Source organism: Mercurialis annua, linkage group LG1-X (assembly GCF_937616625.2).
Source record: "Mercurialis annua linkage group LG1-X, ddMerAnnu1.2, whole genome shotgun sequence".
NCBI lineage: Eukaryota > Viridiplantae > Streptophyta > Magnoliopsida > Malpighiales > Euphorbiaceae > Mercurialis > Mercurialis annua.
This window is the reverse complement of record NC_065570.1, coordinates 55,361,596-55,386,700: the sequence shown is the minus strand read 5'-3', so window position 1 is coordinate 55,386,700 and position 25,105 is coordinate 55,361,596. Positions and strand designations below refer to the sequence as shown.

Below are 25,105 nucleotides of genomic sequence, written 5' to 3'. Positions count from 1 at the left end.
TAGTGTACTGTAAAAACCAGGTTTGTGTCTGTTAAGGTGAGGTGGCCCTTTTCATTTGCTCGATTGGGTTCAATGAGCTAATTTTGCTGATTTTCGTCTCTCTCTATTTTTAGCCTATCCCTAAATGAGGTTATTTCACCTACATAATTTTTTTTTTGTCAAAACAAAGATTATATTAATATCTGAAAATAGAAGTACATAATATTTTTCATCTATATAAAATTTAAGATTAGTCTATTTTTTTTTTTACCAAAAAAATAAATATATATATATATGACAATTCATTTTCATTATAAATAAAATATTATTTATAAGCAATACCGATCAAAAAGATCAAAGAAATAGAATTAGAATATATATATATATATATAAATAATAATTAGGGAGCAGGAACGCTTGTGTGAAAAATTGAACTTGCAACTTAACAATTTGATGTCCAGTACTTATATTATTTGAATTATAACTCATTGGTGTATATATTTTTAATTACATATAAAATAGATAATTATTTTACACAAAATGAAAAAATAAGTACTTAGCTTAATTACCTTTTTCATTAATTATAACACTACTGCATTTCAGCTGTTTTGCGACGGAAAATTCCGTCGCAATACACTCATAATCCGTCGCAAATACACTTTTGCGACGGATTTGCGACGGAATAAGTCCGTCGCAAAAGCTCTGGTCGCTAAAATTTTAGCGACCAGAGCGTCGCAAATATGGCGACGGCCAGCCCGTCGCCATATCCAAACATACCGTCGCCAATGTCGTCTCCCAAAAAATGAAAAGGGAGACGTATTGGCGACGGATCGTCGAGCTTTGCGACGGACGGTAGTCCGTCGCAAATATTACCAGTTTGCGACGGACTCAATTCCGTCGCAAATTGGTACAAGTTTGCGACGGTTATGTGTCCGTCGCAAACTTGTATCATTTTTGCGACGGAGTCAATTCCGTCGCAAAATGGTAATATTTGCGACGGACTATCTTCCGTCGCAAAACTCGTCGCAATTTGGACAGAAATTATCTATTTTCCGTCCGTTTTTTCTATTCAATTCACGACGATTAAAATCTGTAAAATTTATTATTTGCAACTCTCAGTAAAACGACCGATTTCATATAAAAACATGTTATATTTTACATATCGTAAGAAAATGTATAAAACAAGATAACACAAAATGTATAAAAGTGACAAAATACAAAATGTCAGAAATACAAACGTGACACTACAAAGTCGGAGTGTCGTCATCGTCTGAAGGACCTGGGGGTGGGCGATACTGCGGAGGAAGAGTCTGCATCATCTTCGCCATCTCGGCCTGAATAATCTCGGCCATCCTCTCATTGGTTCTCGCATGCTGGGCACGGAGATCCTCCACCTCAGTGGTAATCTGGCGCAGTCCGTCCTGGATCCCCGCCCGCACACGCCGCTCGATCTCCTCCTCAGTTCGCTGTGACTGTGTGGACCTGGTCCTCGCCCTACTAGACGTCGTCGTATCGACGTACGCACTAGTCGCTGAACCCAACCCGTAGACACGCCGCTTCTTGTTGACGCCCTCGATATCCAGAAATAGCTGCGTCTCGTCGACTTCCGCTGTGCTAGACGAACCACCCTCTCCGGTCGGCGGCTGCGATGCAGCAGCAAGTCTCTGAGCAATTGCATCCTACAAAAAGATTGAAAAACATATATATCACATAACGGCTAATTAAAACGTATAACATATGAAATGTAAGTATAAATCCTAACGAAAATTCGGCAGCATTTCCTCTATAATTTGATCAACACCCATTTTTCAGGGACATCCTGCAAACATATATATTTCATATACAACCCACCGGCTGTTAACACACTTAATCTAACATTTAAAATTTAAATTAAAACACATTTTACACTAATTTAATCTAACACTTGAGTAAAGTAAAACAACTACTAAAATTAGATTGTTTATGACTTACACTCATGTCTTGGGCCCTCTTGTCTACCATGACACCCTTATCAGCTTTCGTGGAGTGCATCCGAGTATACAGCTCCGTTGCGGTAGGCTTGCGGCCGAGCTCGTCAGCCTAAAAGAATAATAAACAATTTGTTAGTTCATCAGAAAATCAGAAAATAAAAGATAGTTATACATAAAAAAGAATTCTAGAAACAAACCAACACATCCATATGTCTGATGGCGGAACGGGATCCCCCTGTATGGCGTACTGGTCCGGAACCGGCTCCAGCAGGCTCGCTCATCCGATTAGCGCGAGCTACATCGGACTTCTTCTTCTCGTCCTCTGACGCCCAGACGGCCTGCCAGGAATCCCAAATATCTTGGCTGATCGAGGTATGTTTTCCGTCCTTCTCTCTCATCCTGTGAATAACGTCCTTGTATCGATTGGCAGCATGCGTCATGAATACACCTTTGATGACGTCGTCGCTGTAATCCGCCGTATCCCACCAGTATTCCTTCTGCAAAACATAAACACCAAGTTTGAGTTAGTAATTTTGCGTTAGTCTAAATTCAAACTTTAAAATTAACAATTTATTACCTTAAATTCCTCCCAATAGAAATCTCTCTGCTCTGGAGTCAGAAACCGCCAGGCTCGCCCATTCTCGAACCAGCACTTTCTAAAGATCTCCCGCATAGATCGGGAGATTGGTCCAGAGTTCAACAGCCTCTCCCTGCGAGGTCACAGCAAACTTTTATTACTTTCTATAGCAAAGCGATAAAAAAAAATTAAACTAACAATTTACATTCTTACCTGCTGGCGTCTAGGAAACACAGTGCCCTCCCCTGATCATCCAGCTCTGTAGGGGGCTCTCCTGGCTGTCGGGGCTGAACGGGGGGTGCCGCCTCCACCTCCTGCTGCTGATCCTGAACAGGGATATCCTCAACAGGGGCACGCACAGCTGGGTTACCCCGACCACGACCTCTAGCTGGGTTACCCCGACGTCCCCGACCTCTAGTCGGATCACCTGAACCACCCTGCCCTCTCATACCTGCAGACATTAAAATATGTTTCGTTCCACATATAACAATTTAACAATTATAACAAAACATTACAGAAAAATACATTATAAAAAAATACATTTTAATTGTTAACAATTTAAAATATTTAAATTAATTAATACATTTAATAATATAACTAATTCATTACAATAATAAATGAATACAACTAACAAAAACTGCAAAAATATCAAATACGTCAGTCAAGTTGTTCTTCATCTTCGTCTGATGAGGATGGCGGAAATTCTTCTTCTTCATCTTCAGCAGGAGGGATTTGCAACGCATCTTCGTCCGCCACCTCATTCAGGTCAGCTAAATTTGTGGGATTGTCGTCTGTTTCAACTATAAGGGGATTTTCTTCAATGTCATCTTGAAAGGCCGGGATAATTGCATCGGGCATGTCAAGTTCTGATCGTGCCTTAATTTTGCAAACTGCCCACCAATTTACTTTGTCCCGTTTTCTACTTGGATATGGAAGGTAGTGAACTTGGTCAGCCTGTTCTGCCAAAATGAACGGTTCGTATTTATTGTACCTGCGTCTGTGATTAACATCTACCAAGTTGTATCGATTGGTAGTGTCCGTGCCTGTATCCGTAGGGTCGAACCATTCGCATTTGAAAATGACGGTCTGCTTCATTGGTAAAGCTGGATACTCTAACTCAATTATGTCTGTTAACACTCCATAAAAGTCATTTTCACCCTCAACATATTCTGTTCCCCTTACGCACACACCGCTATTCATTGTAAGTTGATCTTGCCCATATTCCTGAGTCAGAAATTTAAAGCCATTTACATAGTATCCCTTATATGTGGTGACCTTTCTACACGGTCCCTTTGCGAGACTCAGAATAAACGGATTAGTACAGACAGTTGGATCTTTCACCTGTGGGGAGTTAGAAATTTGTAAGATTTATAAACCTTATTATAAAAATGAAAGTCCATTGTTATAAGATACGTACATATTGTTCGAACCAAGAGGCGAAATCACTTTCAAGCACTCTTTCAATTTCTGTTTCACTTATGTCACTGTTCCTTTCGCGCAATCCGGCCACAAAAACCCTTTAAATGGAAAAGGCCCAAACTACATCAAATTCTAGCAAATATGTGAAATATTACACTATATTTAAATGCTTACCTTCGATAATCTTCGATTTTGGAACAATTCAAAAGAACATAGGTCCGAGCAGCGATGATCTCATCGTCTTCAAGATATCTCATGCCGCTACCACGCAACGGCTTTCCCTTAGGTTTAAAAATTCCTAGTCTGTCGGCATCTTCATCGATATCCATATCACAAGTTTCATTTCTTCCCAAACGCACGGGTAACATCGGATCACCTTCAGCAAAATAATAGGATGCAAATTTAGCGATTTCTTCTTGCAGATATCCACTACTAATGCTCCCTTCGACCCTGCCTTTATTAGTGACCTTTTTTTTCAATTTCCTCAAATATCTGTAACCGGATATTAATATTAGTAATATGAACAGATGGATTCGAGAAAAAACCATGACTAATTGATTACCTTTCAAATGGATACATCCAGCGATACTGAACCGGTCCTGCCATCATAGCTTCATACGGAAGATGCACGGGGAGATGCTCCATAGAGTCAAAAAAGCTGGATGGAAATATATGTTCCAACTTACACAGGATTTTTGGGATCTCAGTTTCCATACGGTTTAGATCTTCCTGTGACAGTGACGTGGAAGTTAACTCCCTGAAGAAGATACTTAACTCTGTTAGAGGCTCCCACACGTTTTTCGGAAGTAGCTCCCGAAGGGCGATTGGCAGAAGCCGTTGCATAAAAACATGGCAGTCATGACTTTTCATTCCATGCATTTTCAGCCCCTTTAGATCAACACATCTAGACAAGTTTGACGCGTACCCGTCTGGAAACTTTATTTTCTGAATCCACTCAAGCAAAACTCGTTTTGAATCCCTATCCAAAGCATACATTGCCTTTGGAAATCTCCCAGTTGCCGGATCTTTAGCTAACCCTGGCCGATCACAGATGTCGTTCAACTCTTCACGAGATTTTGCATGGTCTTTTGTTTTCCCGGGGACATTGAGAACGGTATTAAAAATGTTATCGAAGACATTTTTCTCAATGTGCATGACATCGAGATTGTGACGTATTACATTCGTTCTCCAATAAGGCAAATCCCAAAAGATACTTTTTTTATTCCACCCATGATCTTTTGACAGTAATGCATTAGTAACTTTCGCACCAGGCTCAAATGCCTTCTTAAACCCCAGTCGATCAATCTCTGCTAACAGTTCATCTCCAGTTCTCACCCCTGCAAACCTTTTGCCGACCTCTCGTTTCCCCTTACGGAAATCAGTAACATTTCGACGGAATTGGTGATTCGGAGGCAAAAACTTGCGATGGCAATCAAACCACGATTGTTTACCGCTTTTATCCAGTGTGAATGCATCGGTGTTTTCCATGCAGTACGGGCATGCTTTTCTACCAGCAGTGCTCCAACCAGACAACATAGAATAAGCGGGAAAGTCATTTATTGTCCACATAAGAGCCGCTTTTAGTTGAAAATTCTGACGCTTATGAACGTCATATGTTTGGACTCCACATTCCCACAGTTGGTTCAACTCTGCAATCAGCGGCTGTAGGAAGATATCCATTAGGTGTTTTGGGTTTCTAGGCCCCGGTACCAAAACCGTTAAAAACATAAACTCATCCTTCATGCACATGCCTGGGGGGAGATTGTACGGCGTCAAAATGACCGGCCACGAGGAATACTGCTGCCCAAAATTGGTAAATGGCTGAAACCCATCGGAGCATAAGCCTAATCTGATATTTCTCCCTTCATCGGCAAATTCAGAATGCAGTTCACTAAAACGTTTCCAAGCCGGAGAGTCGGACGGGTGGCACATCTTATCACCATCCATCTCGTGGTCTGCGTGCCACGTCATATGCCGAGCAGTGGCTTTCGAAGCGTACAACCTCTGTAGCCTCGGAGTTATTGGAAAATAGAACATTTTACTATATGGCACGTTAGCCTTTCTTTTTGTGGATTTTCCGTGGGTCACAGGTTTCCACCGCGCATAATTGCAAACTTTGCAGTGCGTTAGATCCGCGTCCTCCCCCCAATAAATCATACAGTTATAAAAACAACAGTCAATAACCTCAACCGGTAACCCCAAACCTTTGACCAGCTTCTTAATTTTAGCAAAATTCGTTGGCATCTTGTTGTCCTCCGGGAGCAGCTCCTGTATCAATCCGCATACGTCGTCAACTAAAGCTACTGAACCCTTATGTCGACACTTGATCTCCATCACTTTAGCAGATGCAGAAAATGGAGAGTGTCTGCTATTCCCAGGCCATATGTCTTCTTCAGCCGCACGCATCATATCATAAAATTTTTGAGCTTCTGCATTCGGGAGCTCATCTTCAGGAAACGTTATTTCTGGACCGGCCGCATCAAGAATCATTCTTTGAGCGGAACTGAACTCACCTGGCCCCTCATCTTCATAGTCGAACTCAACATCCTGCTCCGGTAACTGTGCAAGGGGAGGGGGGTTCAAAACGCTCCCCTCGCCATGAAAAACCCATACTTGGTAACCTTTCACGAACCCATTCTTCAATAAATGGAATTCCACCTCATCGACATCCCGATAGCTTTTATAGAGTTTTTTTATTTAATAAAGTGAATATAATAATGATTAAAATAAAATATTTTAAAACATCAATTTAACTATACAAAATATAATAGTAAATTTATCTTTATTTAGAACATCTAAAGTAAAAGTTTGCATAAGGAGAAAGCATTATAACTTAATGATATGACTCTTTTAAAATTAAAAATTTATTTTTAATTTTTTTTTTGTAAATAAATATTTAAAAAATTCTCAATTATTTAAATTACTGAACAAATCAAACCTCAAAATTTGATATATTTATAAAATAAGTACCACAATGTATAGAATTCAGAATTAATTGCTTTAAAAGTGAGCAACATCATATATAACAAGTTGTTCACATGTGCAAAAGATATTTATTTTAGGCCAAATGTTGTAAAAAGGCCAAACCTTTCACAAAAGTTTCACAAAAGTCCTGACCTTTCAATTTTGTCGATTTTGGCCAAAAACTGATTATTTGGTTTCAAAAAAGTCCTGACCTTTCAATTTTGTCGATTTTGGCCTAAAATTGATTATTTGGTGTCACAAAAGTCCCGACCTTTCAATATTTGGCATGCCACATAGGCGCCACATAGACGTCACATAGGCAAATTGAAATCAAATTGAGAGTTGGCCACAATTGAGACCAAATAATTTGTTTTTGGCCAAAATCGACAAAATTGAAAGGTCGGGACTTTTGTGAAACTTTTATGAAAGATTTGGCCTTTTTACAACATTTGGCCTTCTAGTGAGTTTCTATATAAATTAATCTCATTTGGTTAAAAACAGATTATTGTTTGATTGATAAATCTATATTGATCTATCTTTTTAAACTCTTTTGAATGATTTGTTTGGTGTTATATATATATATATATATATATATATATATATATATATATATATATATATATATATATATATATATATATTATGAAACCAAAATATAAAATTATATAGAATAAATTTCTCCATAAATTTATAAAGTTGGAACCGTAGACTTATTGGATATATGGATGTAATCGAGTCGAAATAACTCATAATTTATTCTGAATTAAGTAAAAATATATTCAAAATGAGTTTAATTTTAAATTTGTTGAATTAAATTCTAATTCAAGTTCGAGTTGAATGCAGAATTAAATTCAAATATTAAAATACTCGGCTCGACAAACTGCTTAATTTATTTTCAATATATTTTTACCTTTTACAATTGATACATATTTATAATAATATTATTACTTTTTATATTAAAATGGATTAATTGCAAATTAATACACGAATTTTTATTTTTTGACAAATTGATACACCGAAATAGAAAAAAACTAACGTGAACATTGTAGTATATAGCCAAGTGCTATTGCATAATTGATTGATGTACCAATATACCAAAAAAATGAAAAATTGATGCGGTAATTGCCAAGTTTCAAAGTTCATGCTGTAATTGCAAATCAAGATAAAATTCGTATATTTATTTACAATTAATCCAATTAAATGTTTGTATAAAAAATCAAGTCTATTTGAGTTGATTTTAGGTTATTCTTGCAAATTCGAAATGAAACTAGTAAAATAAATTGATTGAAATTCATGCTAAGTTTTAAAACGAACTTGACAGTATTCAACTCGACCTTGGTTAGATTAGAAGTTGAACAACTAGTAACTTGACTTTTCATTCTACAATGATACATAGTGTGAACAAAATGGAAGACAAAAATAATCAGCACCTACATGAACACGTATAAGAGTATCTATGAATAATAAGATAAACATAGTAATTAATTAATTAGCCATAAATTTTGGCAATGATAATGACATATGAAGGGAGGCCACTACTACAACAAATTATTGAAGGAGAATAATGGTATCATAGGCGTGTATTTCTGTTGCCATGGTGGCCCTATTGTCTTCACATTTTATCATGAGAAATTGCAGAAAATACTCTGTTTTTCAAAATATTTGCAAAAATACTCCGTTTTTTGAAAAATTATTTGTCTACCTTTTTTTTAAAAAAAATTATCTTTTTACTCCGGTTTTTTTTTACTCTGAAAAAATTTGTAAAAATACTCCGTTTTTTTTAAACTGTATTATAAACGGTTTCAAAGATGTTAAAGTTTTTTAAAAATACTCCGTTATAAACCATTTGAAACTCTATTAGAAACTGTATTTGAAACCGTTTGAAACTCTATTTTTATGAAACCGTTATAAACCGTTTGAAACTCTATTAGAAACTGTATTTGAAACCGTTTGAAACTCTATTAGAAACTGTATTTGAAACGTTTTTATAAAACAGTTTCAAATTGTGTTTTTTGCAACTGTATTTGAAACCGTTTGAAACTCTATTTTTATGAAACCGTTATAAACCGTTTGAAACTCTACTAGAAACTGTATTTGAAACCGTTTGAAACTGCGGAGTAAAAAAATAAATATTTAATTTTTTTAGATACGCTTATAAACTTTCAGTTTTTGAGGTAAATTTACAGATATTTTAGTTTTTTAGATATTCTCCTAAACGTCCCTTTTATCATTCATCGGTCTTCTCGTTTTAGTGTAGCTCATTGGTTCATGGGGTATTGTTTGTAAATATGAATATTGGGCTTAATTTGTTCATCAAAAAGAAAGAAGAAAACTAACTGGGCTTTTTTAGTATTTGGAAACAAGCAATAGCAAACTTGGAAATTCAAAGGCCAAACTTGGCCAGCCCAGTCCAAGGGGGTCTCCTACAAGTAAATTGGCTTGTGCTTACGAGGAAGCAAAACCGTTGATTGTGAGTGAGGTGTCACAGTTCACATCATAAGTTGGTTCTAGATCCTCTCTTAATTTGTACTCCCTCCGTCCCGTTTAAGAAGTCCCATATTCTATTTTGGGATGTCCCATTTAAAAAGTCCCATTACTATTTTTAGATTATTTTTCCATTGAATACCCCATTTTACCCTTATTTTAGTTATCTTAAAAGAGTTTTATGGAAAATTCCACTATCATTAATAGGGGCAAAACATGAAAAAACATGAAAAGACAAGAATAATTAATGTTTTCTTAATCTGTGTGTAAAGTCAAATGGGACTTCTAAAGTGGGACGGAGGGAGTATTTTTATTGTAAACAGAAGTGGAGGAGGTTAACAGGCAGTGAATATGTGGTTCTGATGCATCTCAATGTGTGGAGTTTTGTTGCAAAATTTATAGGACATTTGTCATTTGGCTCTACACCCTTTACTATTTCACTCCATTAATCTTGTACTGTGTTTCTTTATCCTTTGTTTAGCACGATTGATCCCCAACGAGAATTTCAGTAATTCTTTTTGACATAAGAAATATCATCCATTGATATTAAACAGTTACAAGTATAAGAATTAAAAAACGGATAAAAAAATATAGTATATACGTTGAAAGGTCTTGATCTATGTTTGATTCTTGCTTCGTATATATATTGAAATTAATGTGTTTCATCGATAGATTTACCAATAAAACCAAAAAAGATGAAAAGGAATCGGTTTTTTATAGTATTCCAGATTAATAAAACAATAAAAAAAGAAATGACTACTGTCAACGGTAAAAAAACAACATTAACGACAGCCGAACAAAAAAAATAAGAGAACTCTTAGCGGTAAGAGTTTTATATTTGAGAGGAAAAAGGATGTAAAACTTGTGTCTTATAAAAAAACTAATTAATCAAACTATATTAATTTCTTAATAAAAAATTTAAACACAATAGAAGATTAAACCGGTTAATTGGGCTGAACCGAACAAATGATGAGGCATAATAGTTGGGTTTGAAAGAGTAAGATATCCGAAGAGAAGAGGGAGACGTGGTCACATTATATGCCTGAAATTAACCCTCGCACCATATCCACCCCTTTCATTATCCTCCTTAAAAAAAATGGCATATGTTTTAAAAGAAAACCAAGTGAGCTTTAATTTATCATACTTCATCACTATCACACCCAAAAGATAGCCAAAACGAAGAAGAAGTAGAATGGCTCAAACAATGATGTTCATCTCTGGTGTTTCAACCAGGCATACAGTTGATTTAAAGAGAGACCCCTTACTTCAGTTTCAACTTGACACACTCATTAAACCTAACAAGCCATTCTCTTCTCTTCTATTCAATCCCATTCCTAATGCCCATTCTTCTAAAACTTTTACCACTTTTGCTCTCTTTAAATCTAAGCCCAAGGCAGTTCCGAAGAAGGTACGTGCATGAAAATATATGACGAACTGAGTTTTTTTGTTTTTGCTAAAATGGTGTTCTATTATTTGAAAAAATATGAATAGGTTGTTGCTAAGCCAAAGGTTGAAGATGGAGTATTTGGTACATCTGGCGGAATTGGTTTTACCAAGCAGAATGAACTCTTTGTTGGACGTGTTGCTATGCTCGGCTTTGCTGTGAGTTTTTTTATTTATCATATGAATTTCAACTATATATAATTTGTGGAGATGGAGAAATTGAAGGAGTAATTGTGAAGTTGTAAATAAATGCAGGCATCGTTGTTGGGTGAAGGAATAACGGGGAAAGGAATTCTATCACAATTGAATTTAGAAACAGGAATTCCAATTTATGAAGCAGAACCGCTTCTTCTGTTCTTCATTCTTTTCACGCTTCTTGGAGCCATTGGAGCTTTGGGTGACCGTGGTAGATTCGTCGATGACCCTCCCGTCGGTATTGAAGGTGCAGTCATCCCTTCCGGCAAAGGACTTAGAGCTGCATTGGGTCTTAAAGAAGGAGGTAACTACACAACTTCTCATATTTTCCAATTTCCTAGTTTTAGAGACGAACTCCTACATACCACAAACATAAAACATAGTAATGAAATTAAAAAAATAATATTTTTATATACTTAATGAGTTAAAAAAAGTCCAAAGATTTACTTTTTTTTTTTTAGAAAAAAATCAATTATAATAAATATTTTAGAAGTAAAATTCTGGATAATTAAATAAACTAAGATGATTTTACACTTGTGGTAGTCATCTATTGGAAGCAAGTCTATCCAATTGATATTTTTTTTCTTCCAAAGAAAAAAATGTAATCATTCAATGTTTGACATGTGAGTAAATTCAAATTCAATTGATTCAATTGAGTAGACTTATACTTGTGATAAAATCTTTCAAATCATATTATAATTAAAAAAATCGTTAGCTGAACCTTTGGAGTCAGCATAATTTTTTTATAAATATAAAAATTTGTACTTCCGGAACTATTTCCGAAAATAAAAGTAAAACCGAAATATAAAATTCAAGAAGTTTTCGATTGCGTATTAAAATTTCATTATTAGGAAAGAAGGAAACATGATATTGTGTATTTTGGAAATGCAAGGTCCTCTATTTGGATTTACAAAGGCAAACGAGCTGTTTGTAGGAAGATTAGCTCAGCTAGGAATTGCTTTCTCTTTAATTGGAGAAATCATAACAGGAAAGGGAGCTTTAGCCCAACTCAACATTGAGACAGGAATCCCTATTAATGAGATCGAACCACTTGTTTTGTTCAATGTTTTGTTCTTCTTCATCGCTGCTTTGAATCCTGGCACTGGCAAATTTCTTACCGATGATGAAGAGTAGATGAAGTAATTCAATTAGTTATCTTTGTAAGGACCTTGGATTTTAATTAAGCAAATGGTATCTTGTTTCTGTTCCTTGTAATATTTGCTTAGACCTTAGAGTGTTTTTAATATTATGGGCTTAAAGAATGTTCATGATTTTACAAAATTATAGAGCTCAAAATCAAGGCATTTGGTCATCTAATTAATTTTTATGCCTTTCAATTTTTATCTAAGTATATACTACTTTATGTAAAAAAAAAAAAGAATATACTATTTATATACTTATATAATTGAGAGGACCAATGGAGGTCTCTCATTAATTCTCCTTATTTAAATTATATTTATTAGAATGAGTGTTCTAATTTATATTAATTTCTAATCTCTACACATTATAGTGTTATGATCTATATTAGCTTCTAATTTCAATACTTTATAGTGTTTAATATATATTAAATTTTAATTTCAACAAATCATTTATTTATTGAATATTAATTTTTTAAAAATAAAATTAATCACATGTTATAAAAAATATTTATTTAATTTTATAATTTCAACATCATACTTTATTTTATTTTTACCTAATATAAAAGTTATTATTAAAAGAGTACTAATATTAGATCATCAGTATTTTTAAATTTCTATTATTAACATTAAAAGAGATTTTTTATTTTGTTAGTTTGTATATTATAATTTTTTTTCACATTTTTATATATTTTTTTAATAAATTTATTATCTAAATAAATTATTAATTTGATCTGCATAAATACGCGAGACTTACATATAGTTAAACTATAATTCGATGTCGATTGATCTTTAAACTTATAAGTTAGTGCAAATTATTTTTTTCTGATAAAATGAAATAGGGTAAATCTATTTAATTTTTTTATTTTAAGCATTGAGTTATATACCCAATATAAAAGTTATTATTAAAAGAGTACTAATATTAGAGATCATCAGTATTTTTAAATTTCTATTATTAACATTAAAAGAGATTTTTTATTTTGTTAGTTTGTATATTATAATTTTTTTTCACATTTTTTATATTTTTTTTTAATAAATTTATTATCTAAATAAATTATTAATTTGATCTGCATAAATACGCGAGACTTACATATAGTTAAACTATAATTCGATGTCGATTGATCTTTAAACTTATAAATTAGTGCAAATTATTTTTTTCTGATAAAATGAAATAGGGTAAATCTATTTAATTTTTTTATTTTAAGCATTGAGTTATATGAATTAACATTTTCAAAAATAAATATTATTTAATTATAATTTAATAATAGATCAGTATTTAAAATATATCTATTTTAATTAAAATATAAAATATTTCTTAGTATATAAAAAAGGCTATTTTTGTGTACCTCTCAAAATAACAAAAGGCCAGTTACTTTCAAGTACGGACTATCACATCTTAAACAGCCAATGGAAAATGGACTTTCGAAACAATCAGCACTTTTTCAAGCCCATGATTCAACCCTGAGGCCTCAACAAATTCCACTCACCCCATATCTGTTCATGGTCCGGGTTTGAGAGGACTCGGACCGGACTCGGATGAATCTGATATTTTTTAAATTAAAGCTCATGTCCAGCGGGATTTAGTTCGGATTTAATATTTACTATCCAAGTCCGATCTCTATAATATATTTAATTAGACTTCAACAGATCTATATTCAAAAAAATTACATAGGTCTAAGTCTGCCAGTAAAATAGGCTCGGGCTAAGATCAAATTTCATGTAAAAAAATTGTGTTCAAACTCGGTTCAAGCGAATTGGATCTAGACGAGTCGGGCAGGTACTACAATAATCACATATACTCGCCTCTTTTCTACTTTGTACATCCGATCAAAGTGTATTGTATTCGTCTGCTTCATTTCAGGTTCGATTCATTTTGAATTAAGTGAAAAAGAGAGAGAGAGAGAGAGAGAGAGAGAGAGAGAGAGAGAGAGAAAGAAGTGCATACTTAAAATTTTACCAAATTCGGCACAATTTCAAATCAATATTAAATTTCTTTATTTTTTTGTTTTATTTTAATTAAAATTCTACTATATATATTCAACAAAATCCGGCTCAAGCCTTTTAAACTCATTTCGTAGGCGAATTTTAGGTAATATGTATTTAGAGGCAAATTCAGAAATAATTTTTAAAGAATTTATTGGTCATACAAATAGATTATATATTAATCAATAGCTAAAAAATATAATGTAAGTTAATTAATAATATTTATTATTTTTAAAAGAAAATTGTAAATGGGCAAATTAACTACCTTTGTCAAGATGTGGTTTTGTAATAACCCAAAATATTTTAAGGTAATTACGTCGTGCCACGTGTCGTCATTTCCGATAAATTAAATTAAAGAGAATTTAATTTAATTATATCGAGAATTTAAAATAAATTCTAATAAGTCAATTAGCGGGATTTGGGGATTTAATTTCAGAAATTAATATAAAATAAATTATAAATCCCGTAACGATAATTATTTCGCCAAAGTCCGCGAAATAATATATAGTATTAGTGGTAAAAGTTTCGAGTCGATCGGAGATCGTTTAAAATTTGGACGCGGATAGGTTATGGACTAAATTGAAACTTTTGAAAAGTTTCAAGGACCAAAGTGCAAATTAGCTGGATTATATATATAACCTTCCTGATGAAGGAAAGGTCCAGAACCTTTAAACTTCATCAGCTCATTTTCTTTCTCTCGCTTCGTTTCCGAACGGTTCGTCGCGCGGTTTCCGTTTCTCGTCCGTTTCCTACGTTCTATAACTCCAAACGATCGTATTTCGACGGGTAATCACGGTAAGCTTGACGTTTTATCATTTAGACGGATATATTTTGAGTTATATCGATTCAAAGTTTTAGGCCACGAAACGATTATATCGTTTTAATCGATATTAGAATTGGATTATAGTGTTTTGAGCTTAGATTATGCGTTTAGGGTGTGTTAGGAGTGTTTTGGATCGAAAGCACGTCGGAAAATTGATTTCCGGGACGACGTGTGCCGCGTGCGCCCGCGTAGCGGAGCTACGCGCCCGCATATGTGGGACATGCGCCCGCATACGCGGGGCATGCGCCCGCATAGTGTGCGCCCGCACACTAGGCGGGCTGTGCGCCCGCATAGACCCGCATATGCGGGGCATTGCGCCCGCAGCCCGCGTGAGTCGGCGACTCGCCCGCACCGTAAACTCGCCAATCGACCTAGTTTTGAGAAAAATTTAATATACGCGCATATCGAGACTTGAGATTAATTAATACTCGATTAATTATCGAATAATTTGAGACGTTAACCTAACGAGGTTAGACGAGAATCGATTTAGAAGTGATATTTTTATCCATAAACGAGTTTGATACCGTTTATCGGGATAATCATGTGAGAAGCACGACGGTTAATAAAAGTTCAGAGTGTCGAGTCTCGAGACTAGAGTCAATCTTAGAATAGGTTTCTAATACAAGTCAAATGTTTTAAAAATTGTTTTAGATCCGGCGAGGCAAGAGGCAGCTGGACCAGTTCGGGAAGCTTGACGTTCTAAAGCCCCGACGTATTTTTGGATAAGCGTTTTCTGTGAGTTTATACAATTTGCTTTAAAAGTATTTATTTAAGCAATTATTTTATATTGCTTTATATTTCAACTGCATGTTTTATATGCGAAATTTTTATATGAATTGCGCATACGCTTGATTTGAAACCAATATTGATCCGATGGAACGTGCTACCTATTGAGCGGCTATAGGACTGTGTGATCACCAGTTTTGATTTGATATAGCTATGAGCTGACTATGATTACGAAATTTGAGATTCGAGATATAGTTCGATACGAGCGAGCACTCGGCTACGGTGTAGTCTGGAGTCCCCGTATCTAGTGGGCTGGGCCCACCAGTGAGTTGGACTCACAATTTGATATTAATGATTGGGTTGGTTGATTGATATGATTAGTATGTTTGAGGTTAAGGTTTCAATCGGATCTCGTACTTGGCTGCATACGATTGAGTATCGTTTTATGTTTTATTTGTACACTTATTAGTAAATGTATGAACTCACTCAGTATATCCCAATATACTGACCCCTCACAGATTTCCTTTCAGGATAAAGACGCTTTGAAGCAACGGACTTCTATCCTACTTCCAGAAGTCTGTATTTTTGAATTTATGTAAAGAAACAGTACTTTACTCTTAGAGCTGCAGTAGATAAGTATTTTGCGAGTCAGCTTGTAATGTATAGTTTTCTGTAAATATAACTTTAATGTTTTAAAGTTTTAAATGTTTTACGTAGCTGCGTTTTGATATTTGAGATTGCCAGAGGATGTGTATGCCTGGCATGTGTGCTTCTGCATGACACGTATTTATGTATGTCATGCATGACGTTTACATTTCGCGAAAAATTATTTTACGTTTTCAGGCTTGCTACGGGTTTCGGAGTAACCACTCCCATTCCCTAGCGCCGGTCTCGGCTCATAATGATTGGGTCGTGACAGGTTTCGTTCACCACACATATTATATGCAAATTAAATTCAATTCGAACTAAAATTTATGTACATAAGAGCTAAATTCGATCGGCCTAGTTCGAACCGCCTAAGTCTGAATTAATTGGCTTATATACTCTCCATTCCACAAAGATATGCCAAATTGGATTTGTGCATGAATTAAGTAATAGAAGTTAGATAAGTTAGTTTTAACTTTCTATATATCCTTAAATTAATTATTTAGATATTTTAATTATATGTTTTGAAAACAACACTTGCTTATTGAGATTATGAATAAATTTTGAAAAATTGAGTTTGTTATTAATTTTTATATCAAATTAAGTGATTATTAATGATGATTAAAAAAATATAAGTTTTATTATGTAGGTTGTACCTCAATACTTGTTATAAGTTTTATCGTGGTAGAGATACGAAATACGGACAGGCTGTACCTCGATATTTGTTATTTCGGAATCCGGATGCGAACGCGGGAGAGCAAATAATTATCTCGGCTTATTATTTGTCCTAGTTCTCGTGTACCGGCCATACTTGTATGAGTTTTATCATGTAATGATGGTATCTCCGTCCGTGTTATTAGAGTTACTATGTTATGATGGTATCTTGGTCCGAGTCATTTATTATGTAATAATGGTATCTCGGTCTATATCATTGGTCGTTTCACTTAGTGACATCCCATCTCGGTGAGGCTGCTTCACACCCTTAATGTGTTACCTACTACGTTATCAATAAGGATTAAAAAAATAAAAAATAAAATAATTGTTTTTATTAACTTTTCATTGTACCATTAAATAATACTATATCCATCCTAAAAGAATAGACTATTTGAACAAATATAAAAAGTTAGAAAAATATAATTAAATTTGTTAAAATTAATTTTACTATTCACCTTTTCAATTTTATTCTTTTATATAATTTTTAAATATATTAATACTATCTCCGTGACTCCATCCCATTTTAAAAAGTCTCATATTCTATTTTTAGATGTCTCATTTCTATTTTTAAAAGACTTTACATGAAACTTCTCTTTTTACCATTCTTTAAATCACCTTGAAAGAATTAATGTAGAAATTCCACTATTATTAATAAGGGGTAAAACAAAAAAAAATATAAAAAAATAATAATAATAATAATAATAAATGTTTTTTTAATCTGTATGTAAAATTAAATGAAACTTTTAAAATATAATAGAGAGAGTAATATATTAATTCATTTAAAGATAACTATACGTATTTATTAGAGGTATATAAGATTTTGAGAGTTTAAATTGTTTACCATATATAGAAGGTAGTGTATTAAAAATAAAAAAATGGCCTATTATTTTAGACGGAATGAGTATTATTATAAATAGGAAGGAATATATACATAATCACGAATGTGAAAAGAAAAAAATAGAGGAAAACAGGTAAGATTATTTTAATTTTGATGTATCAGAGTGGTGCACCTAAATTGTCTAATGAGTACACACACAAATTTGTCGGCGTGATTTGCCGACATGTAGATAATAAGATTGTATACATGAACGAAAGCCTACATAAACTGTGTATATTTAAAATGTTTAAATATGAATATACTACTGCCGCAGGGTAAAGTATATTCAATTCAAAACTCCATTTTCATTTGTTCAAGTTTTAATCTCATAAGTTATCTAAAAAAAATATTTACTTCATAAGGAAATTAGTTTTGGTATTGGATTGGTTATTTTGCTGGGTAAACCATAAACATATTTAAAAATCCTCTTTAATTTTATAAACTATGTTCTAAATTTATTGATTATGTATATCTAAAGTTTAAATGATTTATACTATTTTGCAAGATCTCAATGAAAATGAGACACGTTGCACAAGTGTCCCTCTGCAATATATCATCACGTTAGTCCTTCCAGTATGAGGACATGAGGGCCATGGCCCTCGCAAAAATACAAAAGTTTACTAAATATTTAGTACTTCAAAAAACAATTATATTAATTAATTTTTTTTGGTAACGAGAACTCACTCTACTGAGGCGAAATTCAATATTATTGTCAAATCCCGGAATGTAGACCCCCGTAAGCCCACATATCTGGTAATTCCGGGTTATAATGGTCAGCAATTCAACCTCAACCACTCCATATTAAGAAAGGGCATAGCCGGGATTCGAACCCACGACCTTTGGCACCCAGATGGCTGAATCTTAGACCACTAGACTAAACTCGTGCGGGCGACAATTATATTAATTTGATCCTCTTAAAAATTGGTTTTATTTATAAACTCTTTCCGTCCATTGAGGAAGTCTATTGTTATTTTCACACATATTAAAAAAGACATAAAATATGCCAATAGGGGCTGGTATAAGTGGTAAGCGACTTGATATCACTTAAACAAGATTTCGGGTTCGAGTCTTATGAATACAGAAAATCCTCGCTACCAGACTCATCCACCATGCCAGATGTGCAACGCGGATCGGATCCGGATTAGTCAGGGCGAATACCTGAATACCGGATGGACAACAATAAAAATATAAAATATATTTTTATTTTTATTTTGTCCTTATTAATTATGCTTTAAAATTAAGCATGCCACTAATAACCTTTTAGATAAGATTTTCTATTAACATAAAATAAAAAATAAAAATGAGAAATTTTACTAAAAAAATACTCCCTCTGATACATAATATTTATCGCATTTGGTTTTGACATAAGAATTAAAAATAATAATTAGTATGTCTTAATTTATAAACGTTTTTATTAAATTAACTGTCACGATCCAAATTTCAGGGCCGAGACCGGCGCTAGGGAATGAGAGTGGTTGCTCTGAAACCCGTAGCAAGCCTAAAAACGTAAAATAATTTTTCTCGAAATATAAACGTCATGCATGACATACATAACATGTGTCATGCTAAACACATGCCAAGCATTCACATCCTCTGGCAATCTTAAATATCAAAACGCAGCTAGCGTAAAACATTTAAAAACTTTAAAACATTAAAGTTATATTTACAGAAAACTATACATTACAAGCTGACTTACAAAACACTTATCTACTGCAGCTCTAAGAGTAAAGTACTGTTTTTTTACATACTTTTAAAAATACAGACTTCTGGAAGTAGGATAGAAGTCCGTTGCTTTAAAGCGTCTTTCAGCTAAAAGAAAGTCTGTGAGGGGTCAGTATATGGGAATATACTGAGTGAGTTTATACATTTACTAATAAGTATTCAAATAAAACATAAAACGATATTCAATCGTATGCAGCCAAGTACGTGATCCGATTGAAACCTTAATCCTCAAACATACTAATTATCAATCAAGCAACCCAATCATTAATATCAAATTGTGAGTCCAACTCACTAGTAGGTCCAACCCACTAGATACGGAGACTCCAGGCTACACCGTAGCCGAGTACTCGCTCGTATCGAACTATACCTCAAATCTCAAATTTCATAACCATAATCAGCTCATAGCCGTATCAAATCAAAACTGGTGATCACACAGTCCTATTGCCGCTCAATAGGTAGCACGTTCCATCGGATCAATACTGGTTTCAAATCAAGCGTATGCGCAATTCATATAAAAATTTCGCATACAAAACATGCAGTTCAAATATAAAACAATATAAAATAATTGCTTAAATAAATACTTTAAAAGCAAATCGTATAAACTCATAGAAAACACTTATCCAAAAATACGTCGGGGCTTAGGAACGTCAAGCTTCCCGAACTACTGGTCCAGCTGCTTCTTTCCTCGCTGGATCTAAAACAAATTTTTAAAACATTTGACTTGTATTAGAATCCTATTCTAAGATTGACTCTAAACTCGAGACTCGACACGTTTTAGTTTCATTAACCGTCGTGCTTCTCACGTATATTCCGATAAACGGTATCTAACTCGTTTATGGATTGAATACCACTTTTAACTCAATTCTCTTTTAACCTCGTTTGGTTATCGCTTCTAGTTAATTGATAACTAATCGAATATTAATCGATTTAAATTTTCGATAGGCGCGTATAATAAATTTTCCTCAAAACGGGTCGATAGGCGAAAACACTGTGCGTACGCGCGTCTGCCTATGCGATTGCACAGGGGACTGTGCGTCCGCACAGGGGACTGTGCGTCCGCACAGGGGACTGTGCGTCCGCACAGTGTGACTGTGCGTTCGCACAGTCCTGACAGACTGTGCGTTCGCACAGTTCGGCTGTGCGACGCACAGCCACGGGCTTTTGCCCGGGGTCGATTTCCGCGTGCTTCCAATAGTCAAAACGCTCTAAACACACTCCAAACACGTAATCTAGCTTTAAAACGCTATAATTTGATCCTAATATCGATTAAAACGATAAAATCGTTTCGTGGACTAAAACTTTAAATCGATATAACTCAAAATATATTCGTTTAAACGATAAAACGTCAAGCTTACCGTGATACGCCACTGAAATACGATCGTTTTGAGTTATAGAACGTCGGAAATGGACGAGAAACGGGATCGTGCGACGGAAACGCGATGATCGTCGAAGGAAAGAAAAAGAAGCTGAGGAAGGAGAAGAAGGCTCTGGTCCCTTCTTTCCTTTCATCTCATTTTATATATGATCCTTGAAACTTTTCAAAAATTTCAATTTAGTCCAAAACCTATTCGCATCCAAATTTTAAACGATCTCCGATCAACTCGAATTTTTTACCACTAATAATATATATTATTTCGCGGACTTTGACGAAAAAATTATCGTTACGGGATTTATATTTATTTTATTTTAATTTTCAAAGTTATTTCCTCAAATCCCGCTAATTGACTTATTAAAATTTATTCTAAATTCCCGATATAATTAAATTAAATTCTTCTTAATTTAATTTATCGGAAATTACGACACGTGGCACGACTTAATTATCTTAAAATATTTTGGGGTATTACATTAACATTACATTGAAACTTGTCTACATTTATGACTACTATTTTTAGTATTTGTTTATTATATTATTTCAAAAAATTAATAGGGGCAAATATAGAAAAATAGTAATTGATGCTCTCTTAATATTTTAAAGTGATAAATATTACTCCCTCCGTCCCACAAAGATAGGCCATTTGGACAAACACGGGAATTAAAAAAAAAAGTAGTTAGATTAGTTAAAATTAGTTTATTTATGTATTTTATCATTTTTAGTCTTTAATAATTTTTGAAATAAATATATAATATATTGATAATTAATTTTTGTATTGGTGTATTTTGCAATAGTATTAAAAATTGACATTTATTCCACATTGGAACATGAAGCAATTAATTAAGTTGAAAATAACAATGTATATTTATTAGGGGTAACTAAGACTTTTAATTTTAAATTTATAAATCAAAAATAGAAGGTGGCCTATAATTTGGGACGTCCAAAATAGAAAGGTGGCCTATCTTTGTGGGACGGAGGGAGTATGAACTAAAAATTTTTCCAAATGCGACAAATATTATGAACCGGAGGGATTATAATGTAACTTCTTAAATGAGACATAAATAAAAGGATTAATGTCATCATGCAGTGCAACTTTTCGTGTGTGTTTTCTTTGATTTAAGCACAGATTAAAACGTGTCTCATCAATTAACACAACCTTTCCAAACTTTTTATTTTATAATCCGGCATGCATTTTATGCTTTGTTTTTTTTTTATTAAAATGACTTCGTTTTAGACATTTATGCTATATATGTCACATAATAAAAGGTCGTGCTATTAGTTGAGATGTTTTATAATTTGTGCTTAAATAAAAAAAATGCGAAAAATTGTGCTCTATGGCAACATTAATAATGTATAAATTTATCTGTAATTAATTTTTTGAAAATGTAATTAGACTGAACTGAAGTCGAGGGACTCAAATACCAAAAAGGCGATAGTTCAGTGATCCATTTATAGATTTTGCCCAATAAAAACCATTAAATGGTAATTGTAATGTTCAGTTAAGAAAAATAAAGTCCGCTTGAAAGCAAGTCGATCACATAGAAAAGGACAAAGAAGGAGCCACACTGTTAATTCATTTGATTCCAATCCTTCTTCTTTCTCTCTCTACTCTAAATCCCATTGTGTAGCAGCTCCGATCAAAACCCAGTTGCAGTTAATTAGATTGTTTTCATGGAGAATTCGAGTATTGTGAAGGACAGTTATGATACCGGAAATAGTCACCTCCACTCCTTTTTTTCTTCTTCATCTGCTTCTGTCAGACATGTTAGCTACAGGTCATCTCTACTCTCAAATCTTATTCTCTATGTTTCACTGAATCTGTTTCATGAATCATGAGGATGATGTTTGTTCAAAGTAATTAGATTGCCGTGAAAACAGATTAATTTCCTCCGTGGGTTCGCTTGATGATGATTTCGAAGCGAGTTGGAATATTTGATTTTTTGCTATGCTTTCTTTGTCCAATTTAGTTATCTTTAAATGGAAGTAAAACTTAAGTTTTTCAAACACTGACATAGACATTAGATTTAGGGTTATAGAAATAGTCATTGGTCAATTCGTAATCTTTGATTAGAAATATTTCCAAGTCTTTTTTTGTTCACCATAAGGACTGTGAACTCAATGGGTTTGTTATACTTATGTGCTTCCCAAAATGAAGGAGTTGTCCTTGTTTGGTACATGTGTCTTGATCCACAATTCCACATAATTAGTATAGTGATTCATTAAAGATATATATACTTCCTATTTTGATGTTTATGAAAAAACAATTGGGTGTTTAAATGTAACTTGTTTAGAGAATCTAATGTTTGTTCTACATTACTTATTTGTCTTGGTAATCAATTCCTTTTTTAATCAATGGTTAGGTAATACCAAAACTGCTCTATTTCTTTTTGTAGTTGTAGCTTTTTTGTCACCATCTAGCGTCTATTTCGAACGCTGAACAAATATTTGATAAAAATGATGCTAAATCATCGGAGTGGGTGGCAAAAGCTTGCATTTTTGTTAAGTGTAGAAAGTAATTAAGATTCGAAATTCAACTATGGCTTATTCCTAAACCGCACTGGTAATATATAGACATGTATGATCATCACTGCAGTAGAAATGGTATCAGTTTCAATCTGTATTTGACTTGTTAGATGTCAAATAAGGTCCTTGAGAGATAATTTTATCACCTGTATGAGTAATATTAACAAGTAAGGTTGCATTCATAAACATTTCTTATAATTTGAAAACATTCATAATCGGAAATTTATTGTATTAGCTGCTAAAGAATGGCTCATTTATGTTACTGGAATCTGAAAAATGAAATACATTTGATGCAGCTGTGGGGCTTGTGGATATGAGTTGAATTTAAGCTCCTCTAGTCGAAATACCTCAGCAATCGGCTCAAAATATGGGAAATCTATAAAACGAGGGATCATCTCATTTTTAGACATCGATGAGAGCAGATTTACTCAGGCGGAGGAATTCCAATGCATTCCCTACTTCTCAAAGAATAAGTGGAGTCTATTCCGCCGAAGAACTAAACTTCTTTGCCGTAAATGTGGTAACCATATAGGAATTGCGTATGATGATGAAACTTCAACCTATCCACTTGTGTCGGATGGTTCAGATTCATCGTCAGCCAATGATTCTAAACGTAGAAAATTTGATGTTAAAATTCGAGCTTTACAACCTTCATCCATTGATAGTTTTGGAGTTCCGCATTACATGTGAAGTCTTGGAGGCAGCTTTTCAGTGATTCATGTTTTGATTACTCAAAAACTAGAGAAAAAGTTTTTCTTGTGCTATAATCATGTATACATGTATTCAAACTATTTTGTCCTATTTTGTTTGTGTATTTTACCCTCATTTTGTTAGAAGATAAATGGGTGAGTTGTACAAAGCATTATTACAGCCTGATTCGCAAGAAAATATGATGGAGCAAAGTCCATAACCAGATTTTATTGTAGAATGATATTGTGAAATCTTGAATTGAGTTCATTGAGTGAGCAGATTTTGGAGAACCATTAGCTTTTCTTCTGCTACTTTCATTTCTGTGTTTCTTTTCCATCTGAGGTTTTTTTTTTATTATTACATTGGTAATTCAATTGTCGCCTAATTTGCAGTTGAGATTGAAAAAAGTCTGATGCAAGTTATAATTGCAATTTCAGTTTGGTAGGAAGATGAAAATTGGGTTGCAATAAATGGCAAGTTCCTGGGGTTTTCGTCCTTTTCGGTCTAGTTTAGGGGAAACTGTGTTGCACGACAATAGAAATTTTAAAATGGAGAAAAATAAAATGAAAAATGGCGAAATAATACTTTGTTTTACAAGAATACATCGTAAATATACAGTTTTAAGTTATTAAAATCATTTTTATTTTTGGAAGTAAAACGTTTAAGTATAGGCCGCTTCTATATTCCATAGTAAATCTAAAGGCAAAAGAAACTTTTGCAGCAATGATGCTTATGCAAAAGGAGATGCTGAATCCACAGCCATGTTTGCTGTTAGATTTAGCTCTTTTTCTTTGCTGTCTTTTCTTTCAACTAAAGGTTATGCAACTATTCATATTCGCTGGACATCACTATAAAAAAAGTCG

The 25,105-nt window shown here is 33.8% G+C and overlaps 5 protein-coding genes across 5 annotated transcripts; 2 read left to right on the top strand and 3 right to left on the bottom strand.

Annotated features, from left to right (window-relative positions):
- Nucleotides 1–1,110: 1,110 nt before the first annotated feature.
- On the bottom strand, nucleotides 1,111–2,658 carry LOC126679324 (uncharacterized). The gene is made up of 4 exons (XM_050374325.2): nucleotides 2,527–2,658; nucleotides 2,147–2,446; nucleotides 1,951–2,058; nucleotides 1,111–1,658 (listed from the first exon to the last, which is right to left on the bottom strand). Exons 1-4 carry the CDS (start codon nucleotides 2,620–2,622, stop codon nucleotides 1,224–1,226), a joined length of 939 nt encoding a protein of 312 aa, XP_050230282.1. The 5' UTR covers nucleotides 2,623–2,658; the 3' UTR covers nucleotides 1,111–1,223.
- A 471-nt stretch (nucleotides 2,659–3,129) lies between these two features.
- On the bottom strand, nucleotides 3,130–4,054 carry LOC126673324 (uncharacterized). Its single transcript, XM_050367425.2, has 2 exons — nucleotides 3,944–4,054; nucleotides 3,130–3,867 (listed from the first exon to the last, which is right to left on the bottom strand). Exon 2 carries the CDS (start codon nucleotides 3,724–3,726, stop codon nucleotides 3,184–3,186), a length of 543 nt encoding a protein of 180 aa, XP_050223382.2. The 5' UTR covers nucleotides 3,727–3,867; nucleotides 3,944–4,054; the 3' UTR covers nucleotides 3,130–3,183.
- A 594-nt stretch (nucleotides 4,055–4,648) lies between these two features.
- LOC126673318 (uncharacterized) lies at nucleotides 4,649–10,542 on the bottom strand. Its single transcript, XM_050367413.1, has 4 exons — nucleotides 10,447–10,542; nucleotides 8,224–8,339; nucleotides 4,716–6,622; nucleotides 4,649–4,674 (listed from the first exon to the last, which is right to left on the bottom strand). The coding sequence occupies exons 1-4, from the start codon at nucleotides 10,540–10,542 to the stop codon at nucleotides 4,649–4,651; spliced, it is 2,145 nt and encodes a 714-aa protein (XP_050223370.1).
- Nucleotides 10,524–12,234, top strand: LOC126679337 (photosystem II 22 kDa protein, chloroplastic). Its single transcript, XM_050374353.2, has 4 exons — nucleotides 10,524–10,801; nucleotides 10,885–10,995; nucleotides 11,092–11,335; nucleotides 11,924–12,234. Exons 1-4 carry the CDS (start codon nucleotides 10,586–10,588, stop codon nucleotides 12,163–12,165), a joined length of 813 nt encoding a protein of 270 aa, XP_050230310.1. The 5' UTR covers nucleotides 10,524–10,585; the 3' UTR covers nucleotides 12,166–12,234.
- Nucleotides 12,235–22,528: 10,294 nt separating this feature from the next.
- LOC126679356 (uncharacterized protein At4g08330, chloroplastic) lies at nucleotides 22,529–24,535 on the top strand. The gene is made up of 2 exons (XM_050374373.2): nucleotides 22,529–22,804; nucleotides 23,849–24,535. Exons 1-2 carry the CDS (start codon nucleotides 22,701–22,703, stop codon nucleotides 24,240–24,242), a joined length of 498 nt encoding a protein of 165 aa, XP_050230330.1. The 5' UTR covers nucleotides 22,529–22,700; the 3' UTR covers nucleotides 24,243–24,535.
- The last annotated feature ends 570 nt before the right edge of the window (nucleotides 24,536–25,105 follow it).

What these genes read in the sequence shown, in the direction of transcription:
- LOC126679324 (XM_050374325.2), bottom strand. Translation starts at nt 2,622, where the DNA reads ATGCGGGAGATCTTTAGAAAGTGCTGGTTCGAGAATGGGCGAGCCTGG. An exon ending in TCTATTGGGAGGAATTTAAG is followed by an intron (nt 2,447 to 2,526) that starts GTAATAAATTGT and finishes TATGTTTTGCAG; the next exon opens with AAGGAATACTGGTGGGATAC. An exon ending in TCAGACATATGGATGTGTTG is followed by an intron (nt 2,059 to 2,146) that starts GTTTGTTTCTAG and finishes TTATTCTTTTAG; the next exon opens with GCTGACGAGCTCGGCCGCAA.
- LOC126673324 (XM_050367425.2), bottom strand. Translation starts at nt 3,726, where the DNA reads ATGAATAGCGGTGTGTGCGTAAGGGGAACAGAATATGTTGAGGGTGAA.
- LOC126673318 (XM_050367413.1), bottom strand. Translation starts at nt 10,542, where the DNA reads ATGAAGTATGATAAATTAAAGCTCACTTGGTTTTCTTTTAAAACATAT. An exon ending in GGGGTGGATATGGTGCGAGG is followed by an intron (nt 8,340 to 10,446) that starts GTTAATTTCAGG and finishes GTGTTCATGTAG; the next exon opens with GTGCTGATTATTTTTGTCTT. An exon ending in GGAGCCTCTAACAGAGTTAA is followed by an intron (nt 4,675 to 4,715) that starts GTATCTTCTTCA and finishes TCACTGTCACAG; the next exon opens with GAAGATCTAAACCGTATGGA.
- LOC126679337 (XM_050374353.2), top strand. Translation starts at nt 10,586, where the DNA reads ATGGCTCAAACAATGATGTTCATCTCTGGTGTTTCAACCAGGCATACA. An exon ending in TTGCTATGCTCGGCTTTGCT is followed by an intron (nt 10,996 to 11,091) that starts GTGAGTTTTTTT and finishes AAATAAATGCAG; the next exon opens with GCATCGTTGTTGGGTGAAGG. An exon ending in ATTGGGTCTTAAAGAAGGAG is followed by an intron (nt 11,336 to 11,923) that starts GTAACTACACAA and finishes TGGAAATGCAAG; the next exon opens with GTCCTCTATTTGGATTTACA.
- LOC126679356 (XM_050374373.2), top strand. Translation starts at nt 22,701, where the DNA reads ATGGAGAATTCGAGTATTGTGAAGGACAGTTATGATACCGGAAATAGT. An exon ending in GTCAGACATGTTAGCTACAG is followed by an intron (nt 22,805 to 23,848) that starts GTCATCTCTACT and finishes CATTTGATGCAG; the next exon opens with CTGTGGGGCTTGTGGATATG.